Source organism: Urocitellus parryii, chromosome 13 (assembly GCF_045843805.1).
Source record: "Urocitellus parryii isolate mUroPar1 chromosome 13, mUroPar1.hap1, whole genome shotgun sequence".
Classification (NCBI taxonomy): Eukaryota; Metazoa; Chordata; class Mammalia; order Rodentia; family Sciuridae; genus Urocitellus; species Urocitellus parryii.
Window position 1 is genome coordinate 62,168,671 of NC_135543.1, and position 27,685 is coordinate 62,196,355.

At 38.7% G+C, this 27,685-nt stretch overlaps 1 protein-coding gene across 1 annotated transcript; it reads left to right on the plus strand.

Annotated features, from left to right (window-relative positions):
* The first annotated feature begins 544 nt into the window (after positions 1-544).
* On the plus strand, positions 545-26,880 carry Seh1l (SEH1 like nucleoporin). The gene is made up of 9 exons (XM_026401974.2): positions 545-1,752; positions 5,277-5,327; positions 10,517-10,663; positions 13,717-13,928; positions 16,282-16,380; positions 20,373-20,513; positions 21,455-21,612; positions 22,941-23,091; positions 26,155-26,880. The coding sequence occupies exons 1-9, from the start codon at positions 1,642-1,644 to the stop codon at positions 26,354-26,356; spliced, it is 1,272 nt and encodes a 423-aa protein (XP_026257759.1). The 5' UTR covers positions 545-1,641; the 3' UTR covers positions 26,357-26,880.
* Positions 26,881-27,685: the final 805 nt, after the last annotated feature.

A 27,685-nucleotide genomic window follows, 5' to 3' on the forward strand; every position in this document is an offset into this window, starting at 1 on the left:
GGACAGCTGGGACAACCTGTTTTGAAATCTTTCTAATTTGTTTAATTTACCCGGTACCACATTCTTGCCATTCCTGGGCACAACAGGAAGAACAAGCCCCTTCTTCAGGCTCACTTTTGAATTTTTGTCTATATTTTCTCTCCCTTGACCCAGGTTTCTGCTCTTTCCCATTCTCCCTAACTTGACCATTAGCCCCTTTTTCTGACCAAAAACACCCCCCCCCAAAAAAAAGTCATTAAATGCCCTGAAGAATGTTCCTCTGCTTTTTGATCTGACTGAATCCTTGATCTGAGCACTACCCTTCACAGTTCTCTCTCTGCCAGTGTTCTTAACATCACCTCACCATTGAGGGACTTCAGGTTTCATTTGGGGGTCCTGCCATCCCCGTAGATGTCTTATGTTTCTATAAGGAGAACCTTCCATTTGTTCTATTTCCTCATCCCCTGTTCACTTGTTCCAGGGTTGAGAACTTCCAGGAAACTGAGGCAGTGCAAAGGCCCCTTCACACCCCTGTTCTTGCAATCAGATTTCAGACATGTTGCTCAGGCAATGAATGAGTTTATCAGAAAGGATGGGAAAGGGGAGAAGGGGACATGGTGAAGGGACAGAGTGGGTCCTCTCAGAGAGGAGAGGAATAGGTGCCTCTCCTGCACTCCAGTTTTATTGGGGATTCCCAGAGAAGTTTCCAGATAGTCTCACCCAGGTCCACCTCTTGACTTCTGACCGACATCAGGATGACATCACATTTCATGGCCTGCTGCCATGACAACTCTAGGTCACTTTGGCCCATGCTGACAGGTTCTAACTGGATTCTGAGTCATAAATTCTTACACATTTTATGGCTAAGAGGAATTATCCTTGTCTCTGGGAGTTTCGGGATTTGGTCTATGAATAGGGTCTCTTACCAACATTATTTTGATTCTTTATTTCCCTGCAGATAACAGAAGAGTGATCAGTAAGCCAACATATCCTGTTCACTTAAGCCAAGGAGGGGTACAGATAAATTGCTTCTTGAAAAAGAAAGTATAGAATTTATAGAATTATTTCCTTACCTCGTGTTCCCACCACTGGCATGTCTGCCCCATCACACCTGTGAGGTCTTTGCACACTCTTCCCACTATGTGGAGCCCTGCCCTCCTGGTGGATCTCCCCAGCTCCTCACCTCTCCCTTCAACTCCATCCCTCCTCTATCCATCCTTCCTGTCCAAATCCAGCAGCTCCGAGTCTCTATGTGTTTGGGGGAGAAACTTCCATAGTTGACCTAAATAAATTGAAGGCTGTGGATGATATTTTTCACCTTTTCATTTCCTAAATTCGCACTAATATCCAAGCTTTCGCACTGCTCTCACCGCAGGATCTAGGCACCGTCCAGAGGCAGGCTCTGTCGCGCGTCCGTCACGGGGGCGTGGCCAGCGGGGGCGTGCCCAGCGCGACGGGGGCGTGGCGAGGGGCGGCCCGGCGTGGGGCGAAGTGAGCCAGCCGAGCTCGAGGCGACCGAGCGGGTGGGGGGCGGGGCGAGCGGGCCGAAGGAGGCGCCTCGGCGGCTAGGTCCCCGAACCTGCGGGCCACGCGCCGCCGCCGCCGCCGTCGCCCTCTTCGGAGGCGGGAGGGGCTGGCGGAGGAGGCGCGTCGTCGGAAGCCATGTTTGTGGCTCGCAGCATCGCGGCGGACCACAAGGATCTCATCCACGATGTCTCTTTCGACTTCCACGGACGGCGGATGGCCACCTGCTCCAGCGACCAGAGCGTCAAGGTGCGCGCGGCGCCTCGTCCGGCGGGAGAGGGAGGGAGACCGGCGTGGAGAAAGGGGACTTATCCCAACTCTAGGGCACGCCACCCAGCTCGAGGCCGGCGCTCCCGGGGCGGTGGGCGGGTTGCGTGGGGGTCCGGACGCGGCGAAGGCCCTCCGCATCCGGTATTGTGGGGTCCCGGCCGCGCAGTAGGCCTGCGCTCTGTCCTTGGGCTTCCGGCGCGCCTGCGCAGGCCGGTGTCTCGCCACGTGCGCGCTCACGCCGCAGGGCGCCGGGGCGCAGGCGTGGACCGCGCTTCCGGCGTCAAGGGGCGGCCTCGGAGCGGGGAGGCCGGCCCTGGGCTGGCGCTCGCCTTGCTGCAGTAGCGAGGTCTGCCCGTGGAGAGTCTCCATCACCGTGGCCCTCACCAGGGGACCTGGTCCTCAGCGAGTTTCGGATCAGTGCTCGCTTTGTTTCCCAAGAAAGAAACGTGAAAAGCCACTTGCAGTCCCAGCCACGGTCCCTCCTGGGGTCCAGAGTTGTTGTGTTTCTCCACGTTCCCTGAATACCGTTCTCAGAGTCCGCAGAGCTCTGGGACTTGGAACCCAGGAGATCAAGGGTACTGTCCTGGAGATGAAATGTGGAGCGTGGGTTATTTGCATTCTGGACAGCTCCAGAGTGCCTGGAAATCTAAGGACAGCTTTTCCTCCTTTTTCGCCTTCAAGTTTGATACTAGTGATCTCTTGAAGGTCAAATTGTAACACCCAGTTACCCATCGAGGAGCCAGTGTTGCAGTACTGGAAAGGTCTAATATCACTGGGAGAAGTGTCTATGTGGTTAACAATATAACCATTTCAAGGCGTGCAGTTTGGTGACATTAAACAGCGTTCCCGTTGTGCAGCCGCTGTCGCTGCAGAAGCTCTCCACCATCCTGACAGGAGCTAGGCTCCCAGCAACTCCTGTCTTCCCCAGCCCGCACCCTCGGTAACCTCCCTTCTGCTTCATGAACTTGCCTATTCTGGGTGTCTCATATAAATGGAATCATAGTTTTTATGTCTGATGTATTTCATAACATAGTATTGTCAAGGTTCATCTATATTGTAGCATATGTCAGAACTTCATTCCTTTTTAAAGATGAATAATAATTTGTTGTGTGTATTGATCACATTTCCCTTATTCATTTCATCCATCCACTTTTTGTCTATTGTGAATGTGGCTGCTGTGAATATTGATGTGCAACTATCTCCTAGTTCCTGTTTTCCTGTTTTGGGTATACATCCTCATGTATATAGCTGTCATAAATTGTATGATATGAATAATGTAGGCATATCGATTAAATATATAGGGGAGAGAATTTATGCTCTGTATGACAGCCTCAGAATAAAACAGACAGCCTTGTTTTATTGATTTATAAAAAGGTTGTGTGGGAAGGGTGTTATTTTTACAGAAAGTCTTAACTGAAAATAACAACAAAGTACAGGGGTTTATATTTCATGAGTTTTTAGGTTTTTTTTTTTTTCTTTTCATTATTTTCTGGCCTAATACCCATTTTTTTCCAGAGTACTTTTTTTCTACTAAAGAGTGTGTATATAAATATACACACATATAATTTATTTGTGAAAATGATATACTTAACTTTTATAAATGTTACGTATAGCTACGTGCAGTGTGGCACATGCCTGTGATCCCAGCTGCTCAGGACTCTGAATCAGGAGGATCACAAGTTCAAAGTCAGCTTCAGTAACTTAGGCCCTAAGCAACTTAGTTAGACCCTGTCTCAAAATATAAAAAGGGTCCAGTGGTTAGCATTTCTGGATTCAATTCTTGGCACCAAAAAAAAAAAAAGTGTTACTTATAGTTTCATTGCTATCTCAACACTTGTTAATATTTATTGGTAGTCTCTGTTCTTGTGATATTTAAAAAAATTAATGTAAAAAAATTTTTGTTCCATTATTGCTGCACTGTTTCAACCATTACCATTCCTAATGGCATAAGTAATATCTGTTAACTGAACAGACCATACAGTTTTTTCATCATCTGCTTAGTACTGGATCTTTTAGTTGATCTTTCAGTTTGTAGGTTGTCTGTCAGATGTCAATAAAAACTTCATTAACTTAGCATATTATATATTTTGAATTATTTCTTTAGTTTAATTCCAGAAGAGAAGTTAGCAAATATTTTAAAAGAAGTTAGCAAATATTTTAAAAGTTTTTAAAAATTACTGGAAAATTGCCTTTTTGCACCTCGTTTTTTTCTCCCCCTGTAGTGCTGGAGCTCAGATCTAGTGCCTGGCACATGATAGGTAAACCCTAAGCTACATTCCCAACCCACATTACATTTCTAGGGTGAGTATTGATTTGATAGAATCATTGCCTGTGTTGAGTATTACCATTCAATTTCTTTTTTTTAATATATATTTTTTAGTTGTAGATGGACATTTTGTATTATTTATTTTTATTATTTATTTTTATGTGGTGCTGAGGATTGAACCCTGTGCTTCTTCACACATGCTAGGCAAGTGCTCTACCACTGAGTTTACAACCTCAGCCTCCTATTACATTTTTTTTCCACAGGTTAAATTGGCACTTTTTTTCAAACTAATCTATAACTTTAGGGTATAATAAAATTCAATATTTTACTTTAACTTTTGTTATATAAACAGTTGATCCATGTTATTTATGGAGTCTTTATTTGTGAATTTTCTTATTAACTAAAATTTATTTGTACCCACTTGTGCTTTTCCAGTCATTTACAGACTTGGAGAATGGTAAAATGTTTAAATTTCTAGACATACTGTTTCAGCTGAGGTAGAACAAGGTGACAGACACTTTGTTTGTGTTTTGACTCACACTGTGAACAAATTCTTAGTATGTTCCTTTAGTGCCATGATTTTTGTGTGTCTTGTTCTTTATTAGTGATCTTATAGCCTGAAATGGTGTAGTGTTGAAGTGCTGCTTGCTGTTCCTAAGCGCAGGCAGGCTGTGACAAACCTTACCAAGAAAAGCCTCCCTCAGGCCCACATTGCAGTGTTTTTGCCTGCAAGAGCAATGTGATGAATCAACAATGTGTTTTGATTAGTTGATGAAAATGTTAGACTAGAGGCAAGCAGAAGCCTGACCCTGCATTTCCCTTAGGAGCAGTGATGCAGAAGTCAAGGCAACTTTACAGAATATAACTACAGTTTGTAATGAGAACAGAGGGCCCAGGGTGTAGCATAGTGGCAGAGTGCTGGCCTAGAGTGCATAAGGCTCTGGGTTCAATCTTTGGCACATCAACAAAAAGGAAAAAAAAAGAAAATTGACTGTAATGGTAATTGTTTCTGTTACCTGTTAGAGCTTGGGTTCCTGGATCCCTCAGTCTTGCTTGGCCCAGTGCCTGACACATTCAAGGTTCTTAATCAATCAATAGTTGATTGAAGGAACATTTCCTTACTGGTTTTATTCTTTTGTGAAGTTTATTTTCCCCTCTTTGCCTAGACACTGATTCAGTCATATAGCTTATTTGTGGAAATTCTTTGCATAAAATATCTGCCTTTTGTTTTTCATAGGTCTGGGATAAAAGTGAAAGTGGAGATTGGCATTGTACTGCTAGCTGGAAGGTAAGTATTTAATTACTGTGAAAATATAGCAATTAAAAAAATGAAATAGCTGAGCGTGGTAGTGTACACCTGTAATCCCAGCAGCTTGGGAGGTAAGCAGGAGGATTATGAAGCAGAAGGATCTCAAGTTCAAGGCCAGCCTCAGCAACTTAGTGAGGCCCCAAGTGAGTGAGACCCTGTCTCTAAATAAAATACAAAATAAGGCTGAGGATGTGGCTCAGGGTCAAGTGCCCCTGAGTTCAGTCTCTGGCAACCCCCACCCCAAAACAGAAAATTGCTGGGAATATGGCTCAGTGGTTAAGTGCCCCTGGGTCCAATCCCTAGTACCAAAAAAAAAAAAAAAAAAAAAGAAAAAAAAGAAAAAGAAATATTCAATGAGTTGCTGTTCAACTTTGGGAAAATTATAAAATTTATGCATAGTTCTTTTCCTGGAAATATATTTTATTCATTTTTTACTATTAAAGTAATATAAATATGTTTTGCATACATATTTATTTTTTGTAATTACATAGTCAGGAATGAGAGTAAGGATTTTTTGTTCATCACAGGAACATTGCTGGCTTTTGTTCCTGTGGCGAGCAAGTGCATCCCCATAACCTCTAGAATTAAAAGTCAAATACAAACGAAGCATGTTTGATATCTCTCATTAATAGAACATTATCTAGTGACACAACTCTATAGAGAAAAGTCAGATTATTCAACTCAAAAAATAACTTAAATTTAGGGCTGCAATGTAGAAACCTGTGGAATGAAATTCTGACTGAAAAAGATATTTTTGGTTAGCATTTACAGGTGGGCATTTTAAAAATGCGGGCTCTGAGTAGCTCCGGTAGAAACTAGAAATATGTTTTGGAGAAATTTTTTTTTAAGTTATAGATGGACACAATATCTTTATTTTATTTTTATGTGGTAGTGAGGATCGAACCCAGTGCCTTACACGTGCTAGGCAAGGGCTCTACCACTGAGTTAAAATCCCAGCCCTCAGAGAATTTAGGAATAAGAAAATCTGTAATTCTGTTTCATTCTACATGTGTAGTATTAGCATTTCAGCATATTTCTTTATCTTTCTCTCTGACATATATTTTCTTAAAAATATTTTAGTTGTATATGGATATAACACCTTTATTTTATTTATTTACTTTTTTAAAGATTTATTTTTTAGTTGTAGTTGGGCACAATATATTTTATTAACTTATTTTTATGTGGTGCTGAGGATCGAACCCAGGTCCTCACATGTGTTAGGTGAGCACTCTACCACTAAGCCACAACTCCAGCCCAATATTTATTTGGTTTTATGTAGTACTGAGGATCCAACCCAGTGCCTCACATGTGCTAGGCCAGAAGTCTACCTCTGAGCCTACAACCCCAGCCCCTGACATATTTTTAATAGTTGTGATGTTTTATATGTAGTTATTTATTTATTTATTTATTTTGGTACTGAGAATTAAACCCAGGGATGCTTTACCACTGAGGTATGTCCCCAGCTCTTTTTATTTTTTATTTTGAGACGGGGTCTTGCTAAATAGCTGAGGTCTTGCTAAATAGCTAGGGTCTTGCTAAATTTCTGAGGCTGGCCTTGAACTTGAGATCCTTCTGCCTCTGAGTCACTGAGATTACAGTTGTGAGCTATTGTACCTGGCTTAGTTTTATTTCTTGATTTTTTTTTAAATTTATTTTTCAATTAAAGCACCTTTAGCTGGAGATGGTGGAATATCTCTGTAATCTCAGCTGCTTGGGAGGCCGAGCAGTAGGATTGCAAGTTTGAGGCCAGCCTGGGTAACATAGCAAGACCCTATCTCAAAAATTAAAAAAGGGCTGGAGGTTTAGCTCAGTGGTAGAGGACTTGCCTAGCATGCTTGAGGTCCCAAGTGCAATCTCCAGTACGGTTAAAAAAAATAATAATAATAAAAATGAAAACACCTTTGGGGCTGGGGATGTGGCTCAAGCGATAGCATGCTTGCCTGGCATGCGTGCGGCCTGGGTTTGATCTTCAGCACCACATACAAACAAAGATATTGTGTCTGCCGAGAACTAAAAAAAAAAAAAAAAAATTCACTCTCTTTCTCTCTCTGTCTCTCTCTCTCTCTCTCTCTCTCTCTTTAAAAAAAATGAAAACACTTTTACTCAAGAGTTTTTCATAACTTAAAGGGTCATCAATTTTAAATGTACATTCAGTGAGATTTAGTAAATTTAAATGAATGTGCAGCCATCATCACAGTCCAGCTTTAGGATACTTCATTAGCTTAGAAATTTCCGTTTGCCCATTTACAGTTAGTCCCTAGTCCCATTCCAGACTCCCAGCAACTGCTGATCTACAGTTTCATCTTTCCTAGAAATTTCGTGTACATGGAATCTTTAAATATTTAGTTCTTGGTGGGTAACTGCTTTCCCTTAGCATGTTGAGGTTCATCTGCATTATGTAGTGTCAGTAATTGGTTCCTTTTAAAGCTGAGTAGTCGATGGTGTAAATATGCTACATTTTGTTTATCTAATGATCAGCTGATGAACATTTGAATTGTTTTTAGTTTTTGTCTGTCATGAATAATTTATGTTTATTCAACACAACACATAACAAAACACCTAAGGTAATAATAAAAGAAAAATTGCATAACTGGTGTGACAATTGTGTACAGCCAGAGGAATGAGAAGTTATGTTCCATTTGTGTACAATGTGTCAAAATGCATTCTCCTGTCAGGTATAACTAGTTAGAACAAAAAAGAGAGAAAAGTAACTGGCTCTCAGGGTTGGTTGGTCCATTGTTTTGGGGCCTGTGGTGAGGCAGTAGATCATGGCACGGAAATGTATTGGAGCACAGCCACCCATCTTGTGGCCAGGGAGCAAATTGAGAGAGAAGAGGTTGTCCTCCAGGGCACACCTTCAGTGACAGAAGGGCCACACACCAGGCCTCACCTCTTAAAGTTCCACTGCTTCCTAGTAGCACCTCTGAGGGAACAGGCTTCCAGCACATGGGCTTTTGGGGATGTTTGAGATCCAGACTACCATAGTGTTCTTAAGAATGTGCCATGCAGGCCTTTGTGTGGATATATGTTTTCATTTCTCCTGAGTAGATGTTTAGGGTTTATTTCTCTTGAGCAGATGCTAGGCTGTATATGTTTAACTTTAGCTGCCAAATCTTCCAAAGTGACTGTGTCATTTTATATTCCCACAAATGATATATGAGGGTTATAGTTTCTACATTGTTTCCTACAGTTGATATTACTATTGTTGTTGTTGTTGTTATTATTATTATTATTATTACTTGTTTTGGGGGGAATGGGGTCTCATTAAATTGCCTTAGGCTGGCCTCAAATTGTCAGTCCTTCTGCCTCAGCCTCCCAGTATCTGAGATTACAGTCAGTCCTTCTGCCTCAGCCTCCCAGTAATCTGAGATTACTACAGTACCCATCTTCTCTTTTATTATTAGCTTTTTTAGTGGGCATGAAGTGCTATCTCATTGGAGACACACACACACTTGTGGTGCTGGGGATTGAACCCACGGGCTTGAGCATGCTAGGCAAGTGCTCTACCACCAAGGTACATCCTCAGACCTTCTCTTATTTTATTTTGAGACAGGGTCTTACTAAGTTGTCCAGACTGATCTTGAATTTGTCATTCTCCTGCCTTACCTCCTGAGTCTCTGGGATTTTAGTCTAACAATATATTTTAAAAATACTTCCCTATGTTTTTAAAGGCTGTATAAATAATAAATATTACCTGTTTTGCTTAACTGATGAATTTTTTTTTTATTGTGAATATTTTTGTACACACTTTATTCTTTAGTTAGATGTGTTTATTAGGAACCTAACATTTAATAAAATCCTCTGTGTTAGTGCATTTTTTCCATAATAACTCTAAATGACAATTGAAGGTGAAGCATAAAGGACTAGAGCAAGCTGGATGAGAAGGGTGCAGAGTGTACAATTGCTGTTACCATGTAGCTGTTCTTCTGCTACTGACTGTAGAAAGTGCATGAATAGACCCAGCCTACCTGACATCCTCGCTTGGCTGCGAGAGCCCTGTAAACTGTTATCTCCTTTCTGGATGGTGTGGCTGACCGGTAACTGTATTGTCTTAAGAGGCTGATGTTATGTGTTGTTTTTTCGGGAAAAGATCAAACCTCACAGTTTGAAGTATCAGTTTGAACCACTGTAGGTTGATGAACATCTGTATTTTCTCAGGGTCCAAGGATTTTGATTTCTCATATTTAACCAGATATCAGTTAGAATCATTTAAACATTTTGTTGTTACAGTCTTTATATACTGTTAGGCTTTTGAATCAAGTTTATTATCATTGCTATTATTATTATTGTACTGGGGATTGAACCTGGCTTTTCTAAGTCACACCAGAGGTCCTTTCTTTCGCACATGCTAGGCAAGCACTTTACCACTAAGCTACACAGCCAGCCTCAAATAATTCTTTTTAAACCAGAATAGTGGTTTTCTTTATTGTTATAATCTGTATGCCATAATATTCACCCATTTAAAAAGTATACAATTCCGGGAGGCTGAGGGTATAGCTTAGTGGCAGAGCACTTGGCTAGCATGAAATAGGCTTTGGGTTCTATCCTCATTACCACAAAGAAGAAGGAAAAAACCCTGTGTCAAGTGTAAATTTAGAGATAGTCAGAATTCTGCACCTATCACCACTTGATAATTCCAGTCCATCTTCATCATCTCAAGAAACCCTGTGTAGTAGCCACTTCCTATTCTGCCCTTTCCCAGCCCTTGGTAACTGCTGATCTACTTTCTGTTTCTATGGATTGTGTAGCAGATAATTTTGGTTAATCCCATTTTATTTATTAGGCTGATGTGTCCTGTAGAAAGAATTGGCAAATAAAAAATTGTGGACTGGTAGAATCTGTTTCTAAGCTTCATAAAGCCAACCTCTGAAGCAAGACTGCTGCTATGGACACAGGAAACAGTGAACTTTGTCCAGTTGGGTTTGTCTTTATTAGTAAAATATTAGGAAAACAACTTTAGGGGCCACTGTTCCAAGTAGGGAATATCTTCTAAAGGTTAAAAAATTATAGAACTTAACTTTTTATTAAAATATTAAATAAACTAGCTTTTTCTACTTACTAAAGTAAAAATATCTATTGTTTTCTCAAGTAAAGCCTTGTCAAACTTTGTATGAAATATGAATTAACTATGTTTTTTTTTTTTTTTTTTTTTTTTTTTAATACCCCAGACACATAGTGGATCGGTGTGGCGTGTGACATGGGCCCATCCTGAATTTGGACAGGTTTTGGCTTCCTGTTCTTTTGACCGAACAGCTGCTGTATGGGAAGAAATAGTAGGAGAATCCAATGACAAACTGCGAGGACAGAGTCACTGGGTAAGACTCCTGGTGGTGTTCCTGGGGTGGGGACATACGAGACCACCTTTTAAGAATATCTTGGGTACTTGATAAAACCCCACCCCTTCCTCTATATTTACCAGTTCCACTGTCTTTTCTTCTGTGTTTTTCTCCTACTTGTTTATTTAATTTTGTCTTAGGCCTGAAATGATACTTAGGAGCACTTTTGGCATTAATTATATTATGATGATGAAGCCAGACAGAGTACTTGATTTATGTTTGATTTTGCACTTCATATGGTAATTAGTATATAACTTTTCCCACACTCTAAAATCTTTGAAAATTTGTTTTTTTCTATTTTGTGGTTACGTGTGGTGTGTGTGTTGTTGTGTGTTTGATGCTGGGGATTGAATCTAGGTCCTTACTTGTGATAAGCGTGTGCTTTACCACTAAGCCACACCCCGAGGTCCTCTCTCTTTTGTGGTTGTTTTCGCTCTACAAAATATACTCTTCTTTTATGTGTATCAATTAAATTCTAACTCTGCCTTGATTGGACAATTGATTTTGGACAAGAACATAATCTGTGGGCTGCTTAATAAGTTCCTCAGTCTGTTAGAGAGTTGAACAATAACAACAAAAAAATAGAAAATAAGTGTTGGAGCTGTCTTAGAGAATATGAAGTGGTATCTAATTATGTTTTTATTTTTTTCATTTTCCTATTGATTAATGATGTTGATAATCTTTTCATGTACTTGTTGGCTAATTGTATATCTTACAGAGGGAAATATTTGTCAAATCCTTTGCCATTTTTTAATTGAATAATGCGTTTTGTTGTTACTGAGTTGTAGTTATTTATATATTTTAGGTATTAATCCCTTATCAGATATATGATATGTAAATATTTTTCTTCATTTGTGGGTTGCTTTTTCACTGTCTTTTTTTTTTTTTAAACCAGGGATTAAGATCAGGGGCCTCAACCATTGAGCCACATCCTCAGCCCTATTTTGTATTTTATTAGAGACAGGGTCTCACTGAGTTGCTTAGCATGTCGTTGTTGCTAAGGCTGGCTTTGAACTCACAATCCTCCTGTCTCAGCCTCTGGAGCTGCTGGGATTCCAGGCATGTACCACTGCGCCCGGCTAGCTTTTTCACTCTTGAAGTATTCTTTGATGCACAAAATTTAAAAATTTTGTTGAAATCGAATTTATTTTTCTTCTGTTTCCTGTGCTTTTTTGTTAGATGCAAGAAATCATTGTCATGAAGACTTTCCCCAATAATTTGTTTTAACAGTTTTATAGTTCTAGAACTATATTTAGGTCTTTGATCCATTTTGTGTTAATTATTTTTGAGGCAGGGTTTTACTATTGCTGAAGCTGTTCTCTTAATTTTTGTGCTCAAGCAGTCTACTGCCTCAGCCTCCTGCGTAGTTGGAACTATACATGTACACCACCACACTCAGCTGAGTTAATTTTTGAACACGGTATAAGATAGGGTCCACATTCATTCTTTTGGATGTGAATATTCAGTTTCCCCAACACCATTTTTTGAACAGACTGGCCTTTCTTCTTTTTACATTGTCTTGGCAGTCTTCTTGTAAAATCAGTTGACCCTATAAGGACGATTTGTTTTTGAACTATATTTTGTTTTCTTGGTTTGTATGTCTCCTTATGCTCTTACCACTCTATTTTAATTACTGTCACTTTGTTGCTTGAACAATATTCTTTGTACAACTGTTCCTATAGGGACAGGGGTTGTTCTGATTGCTTTTGCACTAGGGCCTTCCTAAGGCAAATGACTGCCTACTGAGGAGGAGAGAAGGAATTTTAGGAGTTTTAGCATATGAAGGATTTTTCTTTTAATTTCAGAGTATTTATTTGTATTTAAAGTAACTATAATTAGTATACTTAGTTTTTTTTATTTGTCTCGATATGAATTATTTAGTAATATGTAGACAAGAATTTGCTAAGAGGTTATCTTTGATTTCTATGTGATACTGTTTTTTAGAAATTTTTAGTATTGGGAGTCTTTAAGAAGTATTTTGATAATCACAGACAATAAACTGTTTTCTAAATTTTATTGATGGTTTTGGGCAAATATTGTGTAATCTAGGTTCCAGAATATAGCTTTTAAAATGTGATGTTGGAATTCTGTAATTATCATGATGTCATCTTCATTTTCTTAGTTTTTTAAATACTTTCACTTAAAAGTAGATGAGGTTGGTCCAGTGGGGTTACCTGTCCTTTATGCTTGAGAGACGTTGTAACCTTCTATTTACTATAGTTTAAGGATCTTAATTCATTTAATTACTGTTTGCAGCATGCTTTGTATGACAAAGTGACCTATAGTAAATTCTAACAGTTTCTAGTTTTGTCGAACAATGTGCTTAAGAGAGATTGCTTACATAATAAAGTTAGGCATTTTTTTGTCTTTTTGTGGCACTGGGTCAGTTAACCCAGAGTGTGGTACGTGCTAAGCAAGTGCTCTGGTGTTGAACTACGTCCCTCATTTAAGTTTTATTTAAAATTGATCTTGCTAAGTTGCTCAGGCTGCTCTTCCTCTGACTTGTGATCCTCCTGCCTCAGCCTCTAGAATAGCTGGGATGACAGGCATACATTAGTGTCCTTGGCTTTCTAAGTTAGGCTTTCTAAGTTAGGCTTTTTCTAAGTTAGGCTTTCTAAGGCAGACTTTCTTTTGCCTTAAAGGTAGTAATTAATTTGTTTTTTTTTTTTTTTTTTTTTTTTAGAGAATTTTTTTAATATTTATTTTTTTTAGTTCTCGGCGGACACAACATCTTTGTTGGTATGTGGTGCTGAGGATCGAACTCGGGCCGCACGCATGCCAGGCGAGCGCGCTACCGCTTGAGCCACATCCCCAGCCCGGTAGTAATTAATTTGTTAGTGATTTTTGTGTGTTGTATTTTGCAAAGTGCTTTGTAGGAAATTGAGGCCCAGGTAGCTTTTACTAACTTATTCAAGTTTATATTGCTAGTAAATTGCAAAGGACTTCGTATGTGATTCTAAAGCCTATGTTCTTTCCACTGTACCATGTTTTATTTTTGTGTATAATTTAGGTTGATAATTACTGTTTTTCAGGTGAAGAGGACAACTCTAGTGGACAGCAGAACATCGGTTACTGATGTGAAGTTTGCTCCTAAACATATGGGTCTTATGCTAGCGACCTGTTCAGCAGATGGTATAGTAAGAATATACGAGGCACCAGACGTTATGAATCTCAGCCAGTGGTCACTGCAGCATGAGATCTCATGTAAGCTAAGCTGTAGTTGTATTTCTTGGAACCCTTCAAGGTAAGCTTCTCCATCAAACCTCTGATAATATAATCCTAGTAAAACAGGATAGTAATTTTTTAAAAATATTTTTTAGTTGTAGATGGATACAATACCTTTTTACTTATTTATATTTCTTTATTTTTATGTGGTTCTGAGGAGTGAACCCAGCTCACATGTGCTGGGAACGTGCTCTACCAGTGAGCCACAGCCTCAGCCCAGGCTAATAATTTTTAAGCTAATGATTTGATGATTTATTTTTTTCAAAAATGCTTTTTTTAACTATGTGATCTTGAATTAAAATTTTCCCTTTTCTTCCCTGCCATGTCTTTCATCCCTGTGTTTTTACCCCACAGAGGATGCTAGCCATTGTAAATATTCTGAACTTTCTGGGCATTTTCTGAGTATATACAAATAAATATTTGGTGTATTGATAAACACACAGATGTGCAGATGCATCCAGATGCGCTGATGTAGTAGGCACACAACACGATAAGTACATCATGGGCATTTTCCCATCTACAAGTATATTAAGCTCTTTTATATCATTTCTTTTTAACTGCTATGTAGTGTGTAACCTTTTAAAAAATTGTAAGAATCACTTGGTAAAAAAATTTTTAAGTAATGTAGAGGAGTACAAAAGTTCCTTTGGCCTCTAAAAATAAATTGTTGAAGTTATGTTTTTAGACTTTAATCTTGGTGGTCATATTACATTATAAATGATTTACTTCTACCCAGTCTCCTGCTCTGTAGTCTTGCGACAGTATTCATGCTCACTTGTGAAAGATGAATGTAGCACCTTCATAAAACCTTCCACCTCCCACGATAAGACTAGTAAATATTAGATGTTTTGTTTGTGGTAATGTTGGTAGTTGTTTTAGTTATATTGGTAATTATTATCTCAAATTTGTATCTTTCCTTACTGATACATGAGTTTTTAGGTTATATATTGTTTTCACTTTTTAAAAATTTGTTCTTTTTTTTTTTTGGTACCAGGGATTGAACTCAGGGACACTCAACTACTGAGCCATATCCCCAACCCTATTTTGTATTTTATTTAGAGACAGGGCCTCACTGAGTTGATTAGTGCCTGGCCATTGCTGAGACTGGCTTTGAACTCCTGATCCTCCTCCTGTCTCAGCTTAGCCTCCTGAGCCGTTGAGATTACAGGCGTGTGCTACCATGCCCAGATTATTTGTTCTTTTTAGATATACATTATTGGTTTTTTTCTTAAAAAAGAAGTTAGTTTATTTTGCTTCTACCTCACATGATCCTTTATTTTCTAGTATTTATTATATTATTTATAACTGACAAGATTTATGATATTTTAACATATTATGTAAACATTTAATATATGTATGATCATTTTTTTCTTGGACTACTAGTTGATTCTAAAAATTAAGTAGTAGCTAGATTTTCTTCGTTAGGTTATGTAAATATTCATTGTAGATGCAAATGTAATATATTCAGTATAGATGCAGATGTAATAATCTGTTTCTTGAAAACTTTGTTGCTTATGCAAAATAATCTCATGTTAGGTTCTCAGGAATACTCTAAATTCCTACCATAACACTTTGTAGTATAGTGTTAATTTTCTTACATTAGAAGACTTGATCTAATTACCTGAAGCTTTAGTAATGAAGAACTGTGTTTTTTTTTTTTTCCCTAATGACCACATTTTGCTTTTGGCTTGAAGAGGTTAACAATCACAATAGTGAGGCTAGAGGTTAAGCAAGAGTATTACTGAGATATTGTTTAATTTGGTTGAGGGAGGCAAAAGAAATTGATACCTTACTATAATTTGGTATAAAAATGAAGAGTGTTTATAGTTCACTTTAGTAGAGCCATTCTGATTACTCATCATCTGCTTTTTTTAAAATGAAGTTGCCTACACACAAATTTTGAGGGGAGCCTGATATGGGAGCATGATTTCCAGGAGGTAGTCTTTCCTACTCTTCCTCCTTCTGCCTGAGTTTCTTCCTTTTGTACAAAGCATTTGGAACTTTGTGTTGTCAGGTTCACCACAGTAGGTACCTCTTCATTGCATGTCTGCAGGAGGACAGACTGCTGAGGCATCTCAGGTATCTTTTTTAATCTGTTGAATGTTTGAAACTTTCTCTTTTGGGGAAAAAAGCTCCTTTCTAAGCCATAGAAAATGTGTTTTTAGAAATAATTCAGTACAGCTTGACCCATCAGTCCCCTGTGTGACATCTTTAAACACACATATTGCAAGATGTGGCTGTGAGGTGAGTGGCAGGGAGCTGGAAGTCAGTAGGGCCAGACTGAGGTGCAGATGCTCAGCTGGTCTTGAGTTTGTGATTCTTGAATCCACTGTCCTGATGATGATGTGAAGTGTTTTTACTCTTCATTTCAGCTCCCGTGCTCATTCCCCAATGGTTGCTGTAGGCAGCGATGACAGTAGTCCAAATGCAATGGCCAAGGTTCAGATTTTTGAGTACAACGAAAACACCAGGTCAGTACTGCTTTGATGTTAATTACTGTTCAGAGTTGCCTTTAATATTTAAGAGTATGTTTCCTTTATTCATTAACTGAATTAGGCCAACTTCTGTCCAGGATTTGATGATCTGGGGTTCATGAGGGGAAGGTAATTGTTCTCTTAGTATTTAGCATCTTGCAGGGAAAACAGAAATAATACTGAGAAAGAGGGCGAATTTTATGGCCTAAGAGAATTAGAATTTGAGCAGTTTATACCTGGGGAGCCCTAATCCAGTTTGGGGGCCAGGAAGGGTCATCTGCAGGCTGAGTATAGTCTGTCAGACAAGAAGGGCAGAATCCCAGGTTGGGGATGTGGCTCAAGCGGTAGTGCGCTCGCCTGGCATGCGTGCGGCCCAGGTTCGATCCTCAGCACCACATACAAACAAAGATGTTGTGTCTGCCGATAACTAAAAAAATAAATATTAAAAAAAAATTCTCTCTCTCTCTCTCTCTCCCTCTCTCTTAAAAAAAAAAAAAAAACATAAAGAAGGGCAGAATCCCTCCATGTGGAGAAGAGTGCAGGTAGGAAGGCCCAGGAACCAACATATGAGCCAACATATCACAAAAGGCACAAGGGAGAGGTGGTAAGGAGGAGGAGGCAGGACACAGGTCTTCAGGACCTGCTGTCTAGGTTTCCAGAATCTTGTGGTCATGTAAATGGGAGTATCAGCATCGGAGTGTGGTGTACCTCTGCATAGGTGAGGGCAATAGGAATGGATTCAGTAGTCCAGGGCGGGGATTTATAGTGGCTTTGTAGTACAGTAGTGGCCCTGGGACAGAAAGAAATGGCCTGTGTGAGATTAGTGGTATCAAGAGGATCAGGTGGCTGATTGAATGTAGTCAGGGAGAAGGGGAAAGGATCAGGATACTTTAATGTGCATAATGAAATTTGAATACTATGAGTAGTGTTGGCATCTTTTCTATTAGCACTGTTTTGCAAATGAAGAAACAGAGAACAACAGTGTAAAACAACTAGTTTATAGGGAGTCAGACCAGAAACAAGGTCTTTTTTTGTTCATTACTTTGTTCACTCCCACTGAGACTCATTTGGTTTCTTTCTTTTTTTCTTTCTTTTTTAATTAACATTTATTTTTTAGGAGTAGACACAACACAATGTCTTTATTTTTATGTGGTGCTGAGGATCAAACCCGGGTCCCGCCTGTGCTAGGCAAGTGTTCTACTGCTGAGCCACAATCTCAGTCCCTCATTTGGTTTCTTTAGATAGGAAAAATATTAGATTACCATTAATGAAGTATAGCTTATTTCAGGTCTATTAAACAACAACAGAATCATCAAAAGTCAGATTTTTGCAAGAACATTTTACAAGTACCAGGGACTGTACTAAGCCAAAGAAAATACAGTACAGTTCTGTATGTGTGGCGCTCAGAGCCTTTAGCATACAGATGAACATAGTGTAGTGCTGAAGATGCTGTGATGGTTGAAGCATGTGCCAGGGAGAGCAGAAAAGAAGGTCTTGTGAGCCTGAGAGAGGTAAAGTGGGAGGAATTGATGTTGAAGCCTCAGTTTTGAAAGATGGAAGGTGATCTGCAGACAGAGAAGGAAGGGAAGTAGGAGCAAAGATCAGGAGCATGGCACAACATGGTGAGAGATTATACTGCAAGTTTGGGGTTGAAGAGGCATGCCCACAGGCCAGGGCAAGCTTGGCCTCTTTCCTTTCAGTTCTGAAGGGTCCTGAAGAGTCACACATATTTACCTTTTAGGAAGATGATCTTGGGAGCTGTTTAGAAGAGAGACCAGGAGCCAGGGAAATTGAGGAATTAATGAAATAGCTCCATTGTGTTAAAGCATGAGAGTGTGTACTAAGGCAGTGGTGGAGAGGAGGGCCTAAGGAGACCCATCCAAGATGTGTAGTGATACTACTGAGTCCCTTTGAGCTCCAATGAGTTCTTCTGATGTGGCTGATAGTAGTGCCACCTGCTGAGATGGGCCTATGGGATGCAACATGAGGGGAGAGGCCATTCACTTCGGAAGTACTTAGTTTGAGGTGTCTTTGGGACATCCAGGTGGGAGTATCTAAAGAACAAATGGGCATGAAAGCTAAGATAGTTACCTGTTGCTACACAGCAATTTCACACTCTTAGTAGTGTTTATGAGCTCATGGTTGCTTTGGCCCAGTTCAGGGAGGCTACACTTGGGAGCTCACTTGCTGTTGAAAGTGTCACTGTTTCTCCCTCATGGACCATTTCTGGGGTAGCTCACAGCATGGCAGATGCTTCTTCAAGGTGGCAAGGGGAGTCTTCTCACAAGATGGGCACTGTTAGCTTGTGTATGTGATCACACAAGTGTAATCCTGTTAATTTTCCACATTCCTTCCCTTGGTTAAACACAAGTCATGGGCTGGTTTTGCCTGCACTTGTCAGGAGGAGGCTCCAAAAGCCAGACCACCTGAAAGTGGGGTCCTGGGCTCTTTAGAATCTGCCACAAAGCTGGTGTCACTCCTACCTTAGGACTTCTTACTAAAGGTCACAGTATAGCCATGATTGAACAGGCTGGGATTTGGACATGGGCACTCTGACTTAATGTGTGTGCTCTTTAGTGCTATCCTTCCCTCTTATCTGGTCTTTGGGAGAAGGGACTGGATTGGAGGTGAGATGCACGTGTGTGTGTGTGTGTGTGTGTGTGTGTGTGTAAATTTGAATATGAAAACGTGTACACACATATGTTCATTCACATATATGTGTATATGGGAATTGATTGGTATATGGGTAGTGAAGCTATGAGCATAGAAACTTTGCTGTCCAGGTAGGTAGGTCATCTGTGGATATTGTTAAAATGCATGTTCTTGATTGCTTGGGTTGTGGTGGTGCTGAGTGTACATCTCTCAGAAGCTTCCAGGCAGCTGCGGACCACACAGTAGAGGCAAGCATATGGTGGAGACTGCTTAGGTGATTGTTGAGAGCCACAGCCGAAGGGGCCCCAGCAAACTTCCAGCTGCCAGCAAACTTCCAGCTGCCAGCTGATGATTGGCTCACACAGTAGAGGCAAGCATATGGTGGAGACTGCTTAGGGGATTGTGTCTATAAAAAGAGGAGCTCAAAGAGAGGAACTAGAGTTTTTTTAGCTTGGTAGGTATTCTGAAAGGTGTCAGGGTGAGAAGGTTTAAGTATAGAAGGCAGGGAAGCACTGCTGTTTCGGAGGGTATATAGAAAACTGACCTGCCAGCTCCTCACTGTTCTCCTTTATCTGTAGATAAATAGATTTGTAAGAGTGAACTAGACTTGGGCAGTTTCCTTTAGTCACCTTGTGAAAAATTCCCATTGCTCCCAGCTTTATTATTATTTTTTTTTAATTTACACTCACGCATGTAGCTAATTTCTGGCCTGTTTCTTAAAAACTATATCAATGGTTCCTAAATCAAGACTTAATTTTAGTTAAATTTTTATTAAACTGTTTTAAGTTAAATTATCAAAGGAGTAAACCTGGGAGGTTACATTGGTTTCCTGGGGCTGCCATAGCAAATTACCCCAAACTGAGTAACAGCCCAGCAGAATTATTTGCTTATAGTTTTGGAGGCCAGACATCTGAAATCAAGCCATTGGCAGGGCTATATGTTGCCTGAAATCTGTTCTCCTTGGCATTTCTTGCGGCTCCATGAGTTCTTGGCTTGTGGTGGTGTAACTCCAGTTTCTGCCTCTGTTCACTAGAGCCTTCTTTGCATCTCTGTTTCTTCTCTTAGGAAAGGACAGTAAATACTGGATTCAGGGTCCACCTTAAATTCAGGATGAACTCATCCTGAGATCTTTAGACACAGACCCTTTTTCCGAATAAGGCCAGTTCACTGGTTTGGGGGGTTAGGATTTGGTCCCTTTTTGGGGACCACTATTCAGCCCACTGCAGAGGTGAACATGCCTTGATTATGAGCAGAATGAAAAAAATTGAGGTACTTTGAGGTGGAGTTTTGCAAATTTTATTTTCAGAAATTTTAATGTAAATTGTTTTTTTCATTAGGAAATATGCAAAAGCCGAAACTCTCATGACAGTCACTGATCCTGTACATGATATTGCGTTTGCTCCAAACTTGGGAAGATCTTTTCATATTCTAGCAATAGCAACCAAAGATGTCAGAATTTTTACATTAAAGCCTGTGAGGTGAGTTTTAGAAACAATTATGCATTTGAAAATACTCTTGCCCCCTAATTGTCTTTGGAAGAGAGAATTGGTAACTATGATCTGAAGAATGGTTCTTTAATGAACATTGTATATGTAACTATGTCACTCTTTGGGATGGGGAATTGAGTAAAGAGAGGAGACTTACATTCTCTTAACTGTTTTATTTAGGCTAATACTAACAATGAATTGGTACAATGAATTGGTACTCTAAATATAATTGGTACCCTACAAAATGTTCCAAAGATGAGAAATGGCCATCTACTTAGGAAAAACTAAATTAGCATTGAGATTGAGACATTTTGCAAATAATCTCGCTAGTTTTAATTTTGAAATGTGAGTTTTAGTTCTTTTTCTTTTCATTCTTCCCTTCTTGCTTTTCTTCCTTTTTCAGCTAATTATTATCAAGCATATTTGATTCCTCAGCCTTATTTGGGGTAATAATATCCTTATTTGTCTCTGAGTATCATTTATGGGCTAGGATCACTCTGGGTCCTGTGAGGGAATCAAATGAAAATGGCACTAGCAGCCTGGTGCAGTGAGTGTGGTGTATAATTCCAGTAATTGGGAGACTGAGGCAAGATGATTGAAAGTTTGCTGCTAGCCTTAGTAACTTAGTGAGGCCCCAAGCATCTTAGTCCCTTTCTCAAAACAGGAAATAACAAGGGCTTCGGGCTGTGGCTCAGTAATAAAGTGTCATGGATTCAATCCAAGTACCAAAAAAAAGATGGCCACACTTGACCAGCTCAAGGGCTTGGGGTAGGGGAGTATACAGATAGGCAAATTACTATAAAATTATGTGGTAAATAAAGTACATGAGATCACTTGTCTTTCTTATTTAGGACAGTACATATAATTTATCATTAAATTTAAAAATTTCCTTCAGAATTCCTCAGAAAAAATTTTTTTCCCCTAATTAACAGGAAAGAACTTACTTCCTCTGGTGGGCCAACAAAATTTGAAATCCATATAGTGGCTCAGTTTGATAATCATAATTCTCAGGTCTGGCGAGTGAGTTGGAATATAACTGGAACAGTGCTGGCCTCTTCAGGAGATGATGGCTGTGTAAGACTGTGGAAAGGTAGGAAGAGTTCCATGGAGGGGTAATTATTGCTTTATATTTTGCTTTTAGAATTTTCATTGAGGAATGTAAATTCTGAAATATTTTGAAAAGAATTACCTTTTATAGCAACTTTAAAATCAGTATCTTATTACTTAGTTCACAGTACTTAATGACTGATGGAATTTTTTCTTTATATAACATGGCAACTTTTAAAAATAATGGTAACAGTATGTAGTATCATCAATAAACAGATACCATTTACTACATATGTAACTTGTGTGGCTCTTCTACAAACTTGGGATAGGACTGAAGTCATCTCTTACTACATAATTACATTAGACAACCAGTCCTTAAATCTAGTGTCCTCTCCACCTCCTTTCTTGGGACTTCTTGGGACTCTGATTATTATTATTATTATTATTTTTTTAGTTGTCAATGGACTTTTATTTATTTATATGTAGTGCTGAGAATCCAACCCAGTGCCTAACACTCATGCTAGGCAAGCACTCTACCACTGAGCTACAACCCTAGTCCTGGGGCTTTGATTCTTAGTTTCTTACATGTAGCATTCTGAGAGGGAGCTAGGTCTGGGTGGTTGACAAGACTTGTCTCTGTAGCTTGGTTCTGCACTTTTCCACGATTGTTTATCCAGCAGGAGGAAAGTCTGTGGTTTGTACACCACAATGGTGGGCAGCATGCTGTATTTGGCATAGCCGTATTGTGTCACTACACTGAGTGGCCATTGTTTCTCGAAGTGCAGTCTGGCTAAACCTTGGGCCTCCCGTGGCAGAAATAGCCCAGATTTTCCTTTCCTCAGTGTCATTTGATTTTAAAAGAACTGTGCTGTCATTTTTCCTCTGGGCCTTAGTCAGGACTCTGCAGCCTCACTTGAATTTTCTGGGCTCTTTGACTGTAGGGCCATGTTGGATAAGCCAGTCCAACCTACAGTCAAAGGTTTTGCTGCTCACATCCATCTGTGAAGATAGCAGGTCCCCACATAACCAAGAAGATATCTTCATTACCTTATGCAGATTCGTTATAGCAGAGATGGAGATTTTATTGTGATATTAACTTCATAACATGATAATGTGGTAAAAAAAAATAAAACAAAATAGAAAATGGGCTGGGGTGTAACTCAGTGGTAGAGCACTTGCTTGGCATGCTTGAGGCCCTGGGTTCCATTCCCAGAACCTAAAACAAAAGGTCTTTAATACTTACCTGGAAAGAAATGTAGCCCACAGTTTCTGTCTCATTTCTTTAATTACCTTTTGAGGACATGAATCTGGATTTATGCTACTGTGCACAGGTATCACTCATGTTGATGTCTTTGACCGTTTTTCTTTTAGCTAATTATATGGACAACTGGAAGTGCACTGGCATCTTGAAAGGTAATGGGAGCCCAGTCAATGGGAGTTCTCAGCAAGGAAACTCAAACCCTTCCCTAGGTTCAAATATTCCAAGTCTTCAAAACTCATTAAATGGATCTTCTGCTAGCAGGTAGGCTGTTCTGTGGGAAAAATCAGAAGTTGTCTTCTTTTTTAAATCATTCTGGTCATCATACTAAAGGCATGCTGTTTTATGAATTTTAGGATGAATGAGAAAATGTACAAATTATTATTGTTAGAATTTAAAAATTGACGTTGTTAGCTCTGAATTTGGCTTACTTGGTCATAATTTTTATAGGTAGGTTGGGAGGCCATTAAACTAAACTATATTCTGAATTGAATGGTCTGTTAGGAGAAATGTCTGCAGCTTTCATATTCTACCTTGCCTCTGCAGCAGTGAGAGGAAGAATAAATAGTTTAATAGTGAGGGTTTTAGTTCTGGATAAGCACTGTTTTTTTAGTGCTTAGAGCATATAGTTTCTGCTTTCGCATTAGGTCAAACAAATTTTGAATAAAATGCATTAAGGCTTTGTAAAAGAGAGTGAGTTAAATGATTTGGCTTTTGTGTTTAAAACTTTTTTTTTTTAAATTTTTTTAAGGGAGAGTGAGAGAGGAGAGAGAGAGAGAATTTTTAATATTTATTTTTTAGTTCTCGGCAGACACAACATCTTTGTTGGTATGTGGTGCTGAGGATCGAACCCGGGCCGCACGCATGCCAGGCGAGCGCGCTACCGCTTGAGCCACATCCCCAGCCCTGTGTTTAAAACTTTAAAGTAGATTATAAGAGGAAATGATAACACCCCAGGTCTTGAGTTATAGAATATTTAGCATATTATTAGATTCTTGCTTCTCGTAATAAAGAACCTTTAGAACAAAAGAAAACTTGATGTAACCCTAAGAATCATTTTGTTTTCATATTCAAATTTCAAATATGTGACTTTATAAGAAAGTTATTTTAAATATACCCTTTTGGATAATTTGAAATGGAGTTTAGGAAACGTCAAAACTAAGTCTTCACAAACTGATTTGTGCTGTCATTGTGCTGTAGCTTGGTTCTGCACATTACCCTTATTGTCATCCTAGATCCTAAATAAAAGAAGAAAAGTGTATTTAAAGTTTCTTCAAGTATTATTATGCTGTTATATTTTTATAAAGAAGTCATCAGTATGAGGCCCTGGTTTGATCCCCAGCACTGCAGAAGAAAAAGGAAACAAAACAAAACAACAACAAAACAAACAAATAAAAAACAGGAAAAAGAAAGTCTTGCTACTTGATTCTGAGATTTTTAGTTTTACATCTATTAAAACAATTTTAGGTTCCCACATAAGATGGCAGATTATAAAGATGAGAACATGAAGCAAAGAATTCTAGAGTGTATATTTTAAATCTGGCTTTAGGAGGCTGCCTGTACTGCCTGTTTTCTTTCGTACATAGCTTTGACGTGTTTGATCTGTGTTCTTATTGTGCCAATACCCATCTGTGTTAGATCTGTGATGCATTTTCCCTTCTCCATTTGCATTATGTCCTTTAACAGAAAGCACAGCTGAGTACAAGCTAACTGGAGTAACTCTGCTGTTTTGCTGCTTGTTGCATGCACACAGGAATGGGACGCCAGCTCCTTTCCCCCTTCCCCAGCGCCGTTTGACCTCTCCCAGGACACACCAGCAGCCTGCTTACTACTAAACGCAGCCCCAAAGGCCTTTAGAAATGCAGTTGATATCATTTTTTTTTTGTATAGTCAGTTTATTGACACTATTTGAAACTCTTGAGATTTAAATGGAGAGGCTTTTTGTTGAGACATTGTCACCAAAACAATTTTTTGAAATGTTGCTGAAACTCAGTTGGATTTAAAAATTAAAAGGATTGTTAAATCCTTATAACTGGTTGGGAGGAGGGAAGATACCATTTTATTCCATTTGGAGAATATAGATATATTTCTTTTGTTTTCTAAATAAGCTAAACATGATGAATTTTTATAATTTTAATTCGAAGATTGAATAAATATTTTTCATAAAGATTGTTTTGAGTGCTAATTTGTTTACCTTTTGTAGAATTGTTTTATAAATGATATTATTTCATACAACTGTCATTCCTTTGTAATATTTAAAAAGTAGTAGTAAATGAGGAAATTAGCAAAGTAGTATTAGTAAGATGGAAGTAATTTGACTGTACAGTTTGTAGCCAAGTGGAGTGTTTGGTATTGTTTCATTCATAATTTGGTGGGAAATGGAAACAGCTTTATATGTTTCCAATTCATATTCACTAAAGACTTAAATGTTTCTGATATGTGCATGTATATTTTTGTGATGTGATTTCATGGCTTAAAGTTACCTTCAAGACACAATTTGGAAATATAATCAGTTACAGTTTTGCTAAAAGTGTGCATGCAAATTAACTTACAAATCCCATGTCTCAGGACTTCCTTTAGTTTGCTGTTTCAGTTTGTTCATGTCCTCTAAGGCTCTGATCTTGATGACATAGCTATAAATCTTTACATTTGCTAAAATGCATAAGTATTACGGGTAAGTTATACAGTGGCGCAATAATGATAATAGGGCATAATAATTCTTTGAGTCCTTTTACATATCAAAATTCTGTAGCTATTTTAAGGTTTTTGCAGAAAAATAAGTATATTTAATGATTGTATTTCTTCAAAAGTATGTTGCAATAGCCAGAAATACAATGTGAAAGTGTATTCAAATTGGTTTTCAGTATCATGTATGCACTAAAAAAAGTGTGCCTGCTGCTGCTACAGATGGAGCACTGCTCTCAGCGAGAAAGCACATTAAATTGCCAGTTTACAGAATGGCATCAGACATATTTCTGAGAGGTTAGACAACGTTTTAAATTTATAAAATTAATGTCTTTGTAACATTCATACTGATAATTTCTTTGGTATTTTAATAGATTGTATTTCTTTCCTTCAAGTTTCTATAATTGCTTAAGCAGTCTTGATTTGAGTAAGGGTCTTGGTTTGTGCTATTATGTTCTGTTAGTTTGGCATGAATATACTAAAGCTTTTTTTTCCAGCATGTGTTTTCTCCTCTTTGGTTCTCTTTGTATTTACTACTTTTCTCTTTTTCTTCTGTTTTGTTTTTTCTTTTCTTTTTTTTTTTTTTTTTCCTGTTTTGTTTTGTTTTGTTTTGGTGTTTTGTTCCTGTCTCCGTTGTTTCAGGTATTTCTTTCCCCCTCTGGATTCCCCACGGGCTGGATCGAGATGGTCCAGTTATGCCCAGCTCCTTCCTCCTCCTCCTCCTCCTCCTCCTCTGCTAGAGCCCTCTTGCGATGCTGACACTGCCAACCTCCAGTATCCTCACCCTCGCAGACGATCTCTCTCTCGGCCTCTTAATCCCTTACCTGAGAATGAAGGGGTTTAAAACACTGACTTAATATTTAAAGGCCTTATTCAAATGCTTGTAAATGCTTTCATTCCTGGCTGCTTTTTGTTTTTCTTCTTTTTCTTTCAGAAGACTTTTCTTATTTAGGGTCTGTCTTGCATGTATCACAACCAGAACACAGTGTTTGGAACCTAAACCTGTTTGTGAGTCTGCATCAAAGGAACATTGGCTTCACTGGTTGATAACCTTTGATGAAATGTGTACAGATAACATCAACTGTGAAAATTACACAGTAGCTGACTTCCAAGTGCCTGTTTTGTAAATTTTATTTTGAATTGTTATCATAGTCTTAAATTTCTTCTGCTTTGTCATACTGGTTAATGTGAAAACATCATTATGGAATTCATTCTGCCTTTGAGACATATTAAGAAATGTTTTTAATTTTTACAGGCTAAATGTTGTGACTAATGTGTAAAATAAATCATTCCTGTGTATAAAGCAGCAAAACAATTTGGATATTTTGTCTTTTTTTTTTTTTTTTTAAAGGAAATTGTCTTTCACTACTTGGAATTTCTATTTAAAGCCTTTGTAATTATTATCCAAGTAGTTATTTAATAAAATCTATTTTAAAAGACATGAATCTGTTGCCTTATAAAAATAGAATGTAATTTACTTAAGATTGTTCATACGACTTGCTCTCCTTCTACCACGTCACAGAAACCAAAAAATCCAAACAAAAGGAAAATAAAGGGATTAGGATGACAACATGAAAATTAAATCTAGAACTGAGAGATGTTGATTATCACTAACTTGTTTATTCAACATTGGAACAGATTATTTTCTAAAATATTTTAAAGTTAGAGATTAGAATACACTTGATAATATGGTGAAGTGATTAAAACTATGAGGCTAGTAATATTCTTATAGGTTCACATTTCTTAGGATCTGGCAAGAATTTAACCTTCAGGGCTAAAAGGAGATGTATCTTGAATAGTATTTCAAATATGGCTAAGTTGCTGACCCTGGCCTATAACTTGCAGTCCTCTTGCCTCAACTCTCTAAGTTACTGAGATTACAGGCATGTGCCACCGCATCCAGCCTCATAGTTTTTTTTAAAAATATTTTTATTTTTTAGTTGTAGTTGGACACAATACCTTTATTTTATTTATTTTTATGTGGTGCTGAGGATCGAACCCAGTGTCTCATATGTGCTAGATGAGCGCTCTGCCGCTGAGCCACAGCCCCAGCCCCAGCCCCAGCCTCAGGTTTTTAACGTTCATAGGATAGAGAGCAGATAGAATATATACTACATTTAGTTTAAGGAATATATGAATTTTGTTTTTTAATTAGATGTTTTGTGTGTAAAGT

Coding starts and splice junctions, on each gene's coding strand:
- Seh1l (XM_026401974.2), top strand. CDS start 1,642: ATGTTTGTGGCTCGCAGCATCGCGGCGGACCACAAGGATCTCATCCAC. Junction 20,514..21,454: donor TTTACATTAAAGCCTGTGAG/GTGAGTTTTAGA, acceptor CCTAATTAACAG/GAAAGAACTTACTTCCTCTG. Junction 21,613..22,940: donor CTGTGTAAGACTGTGGAAAG/GTAGGAAGAGTT, acceptor TTTTTCTTTTAG/CTAATTATATGGACAACTGG.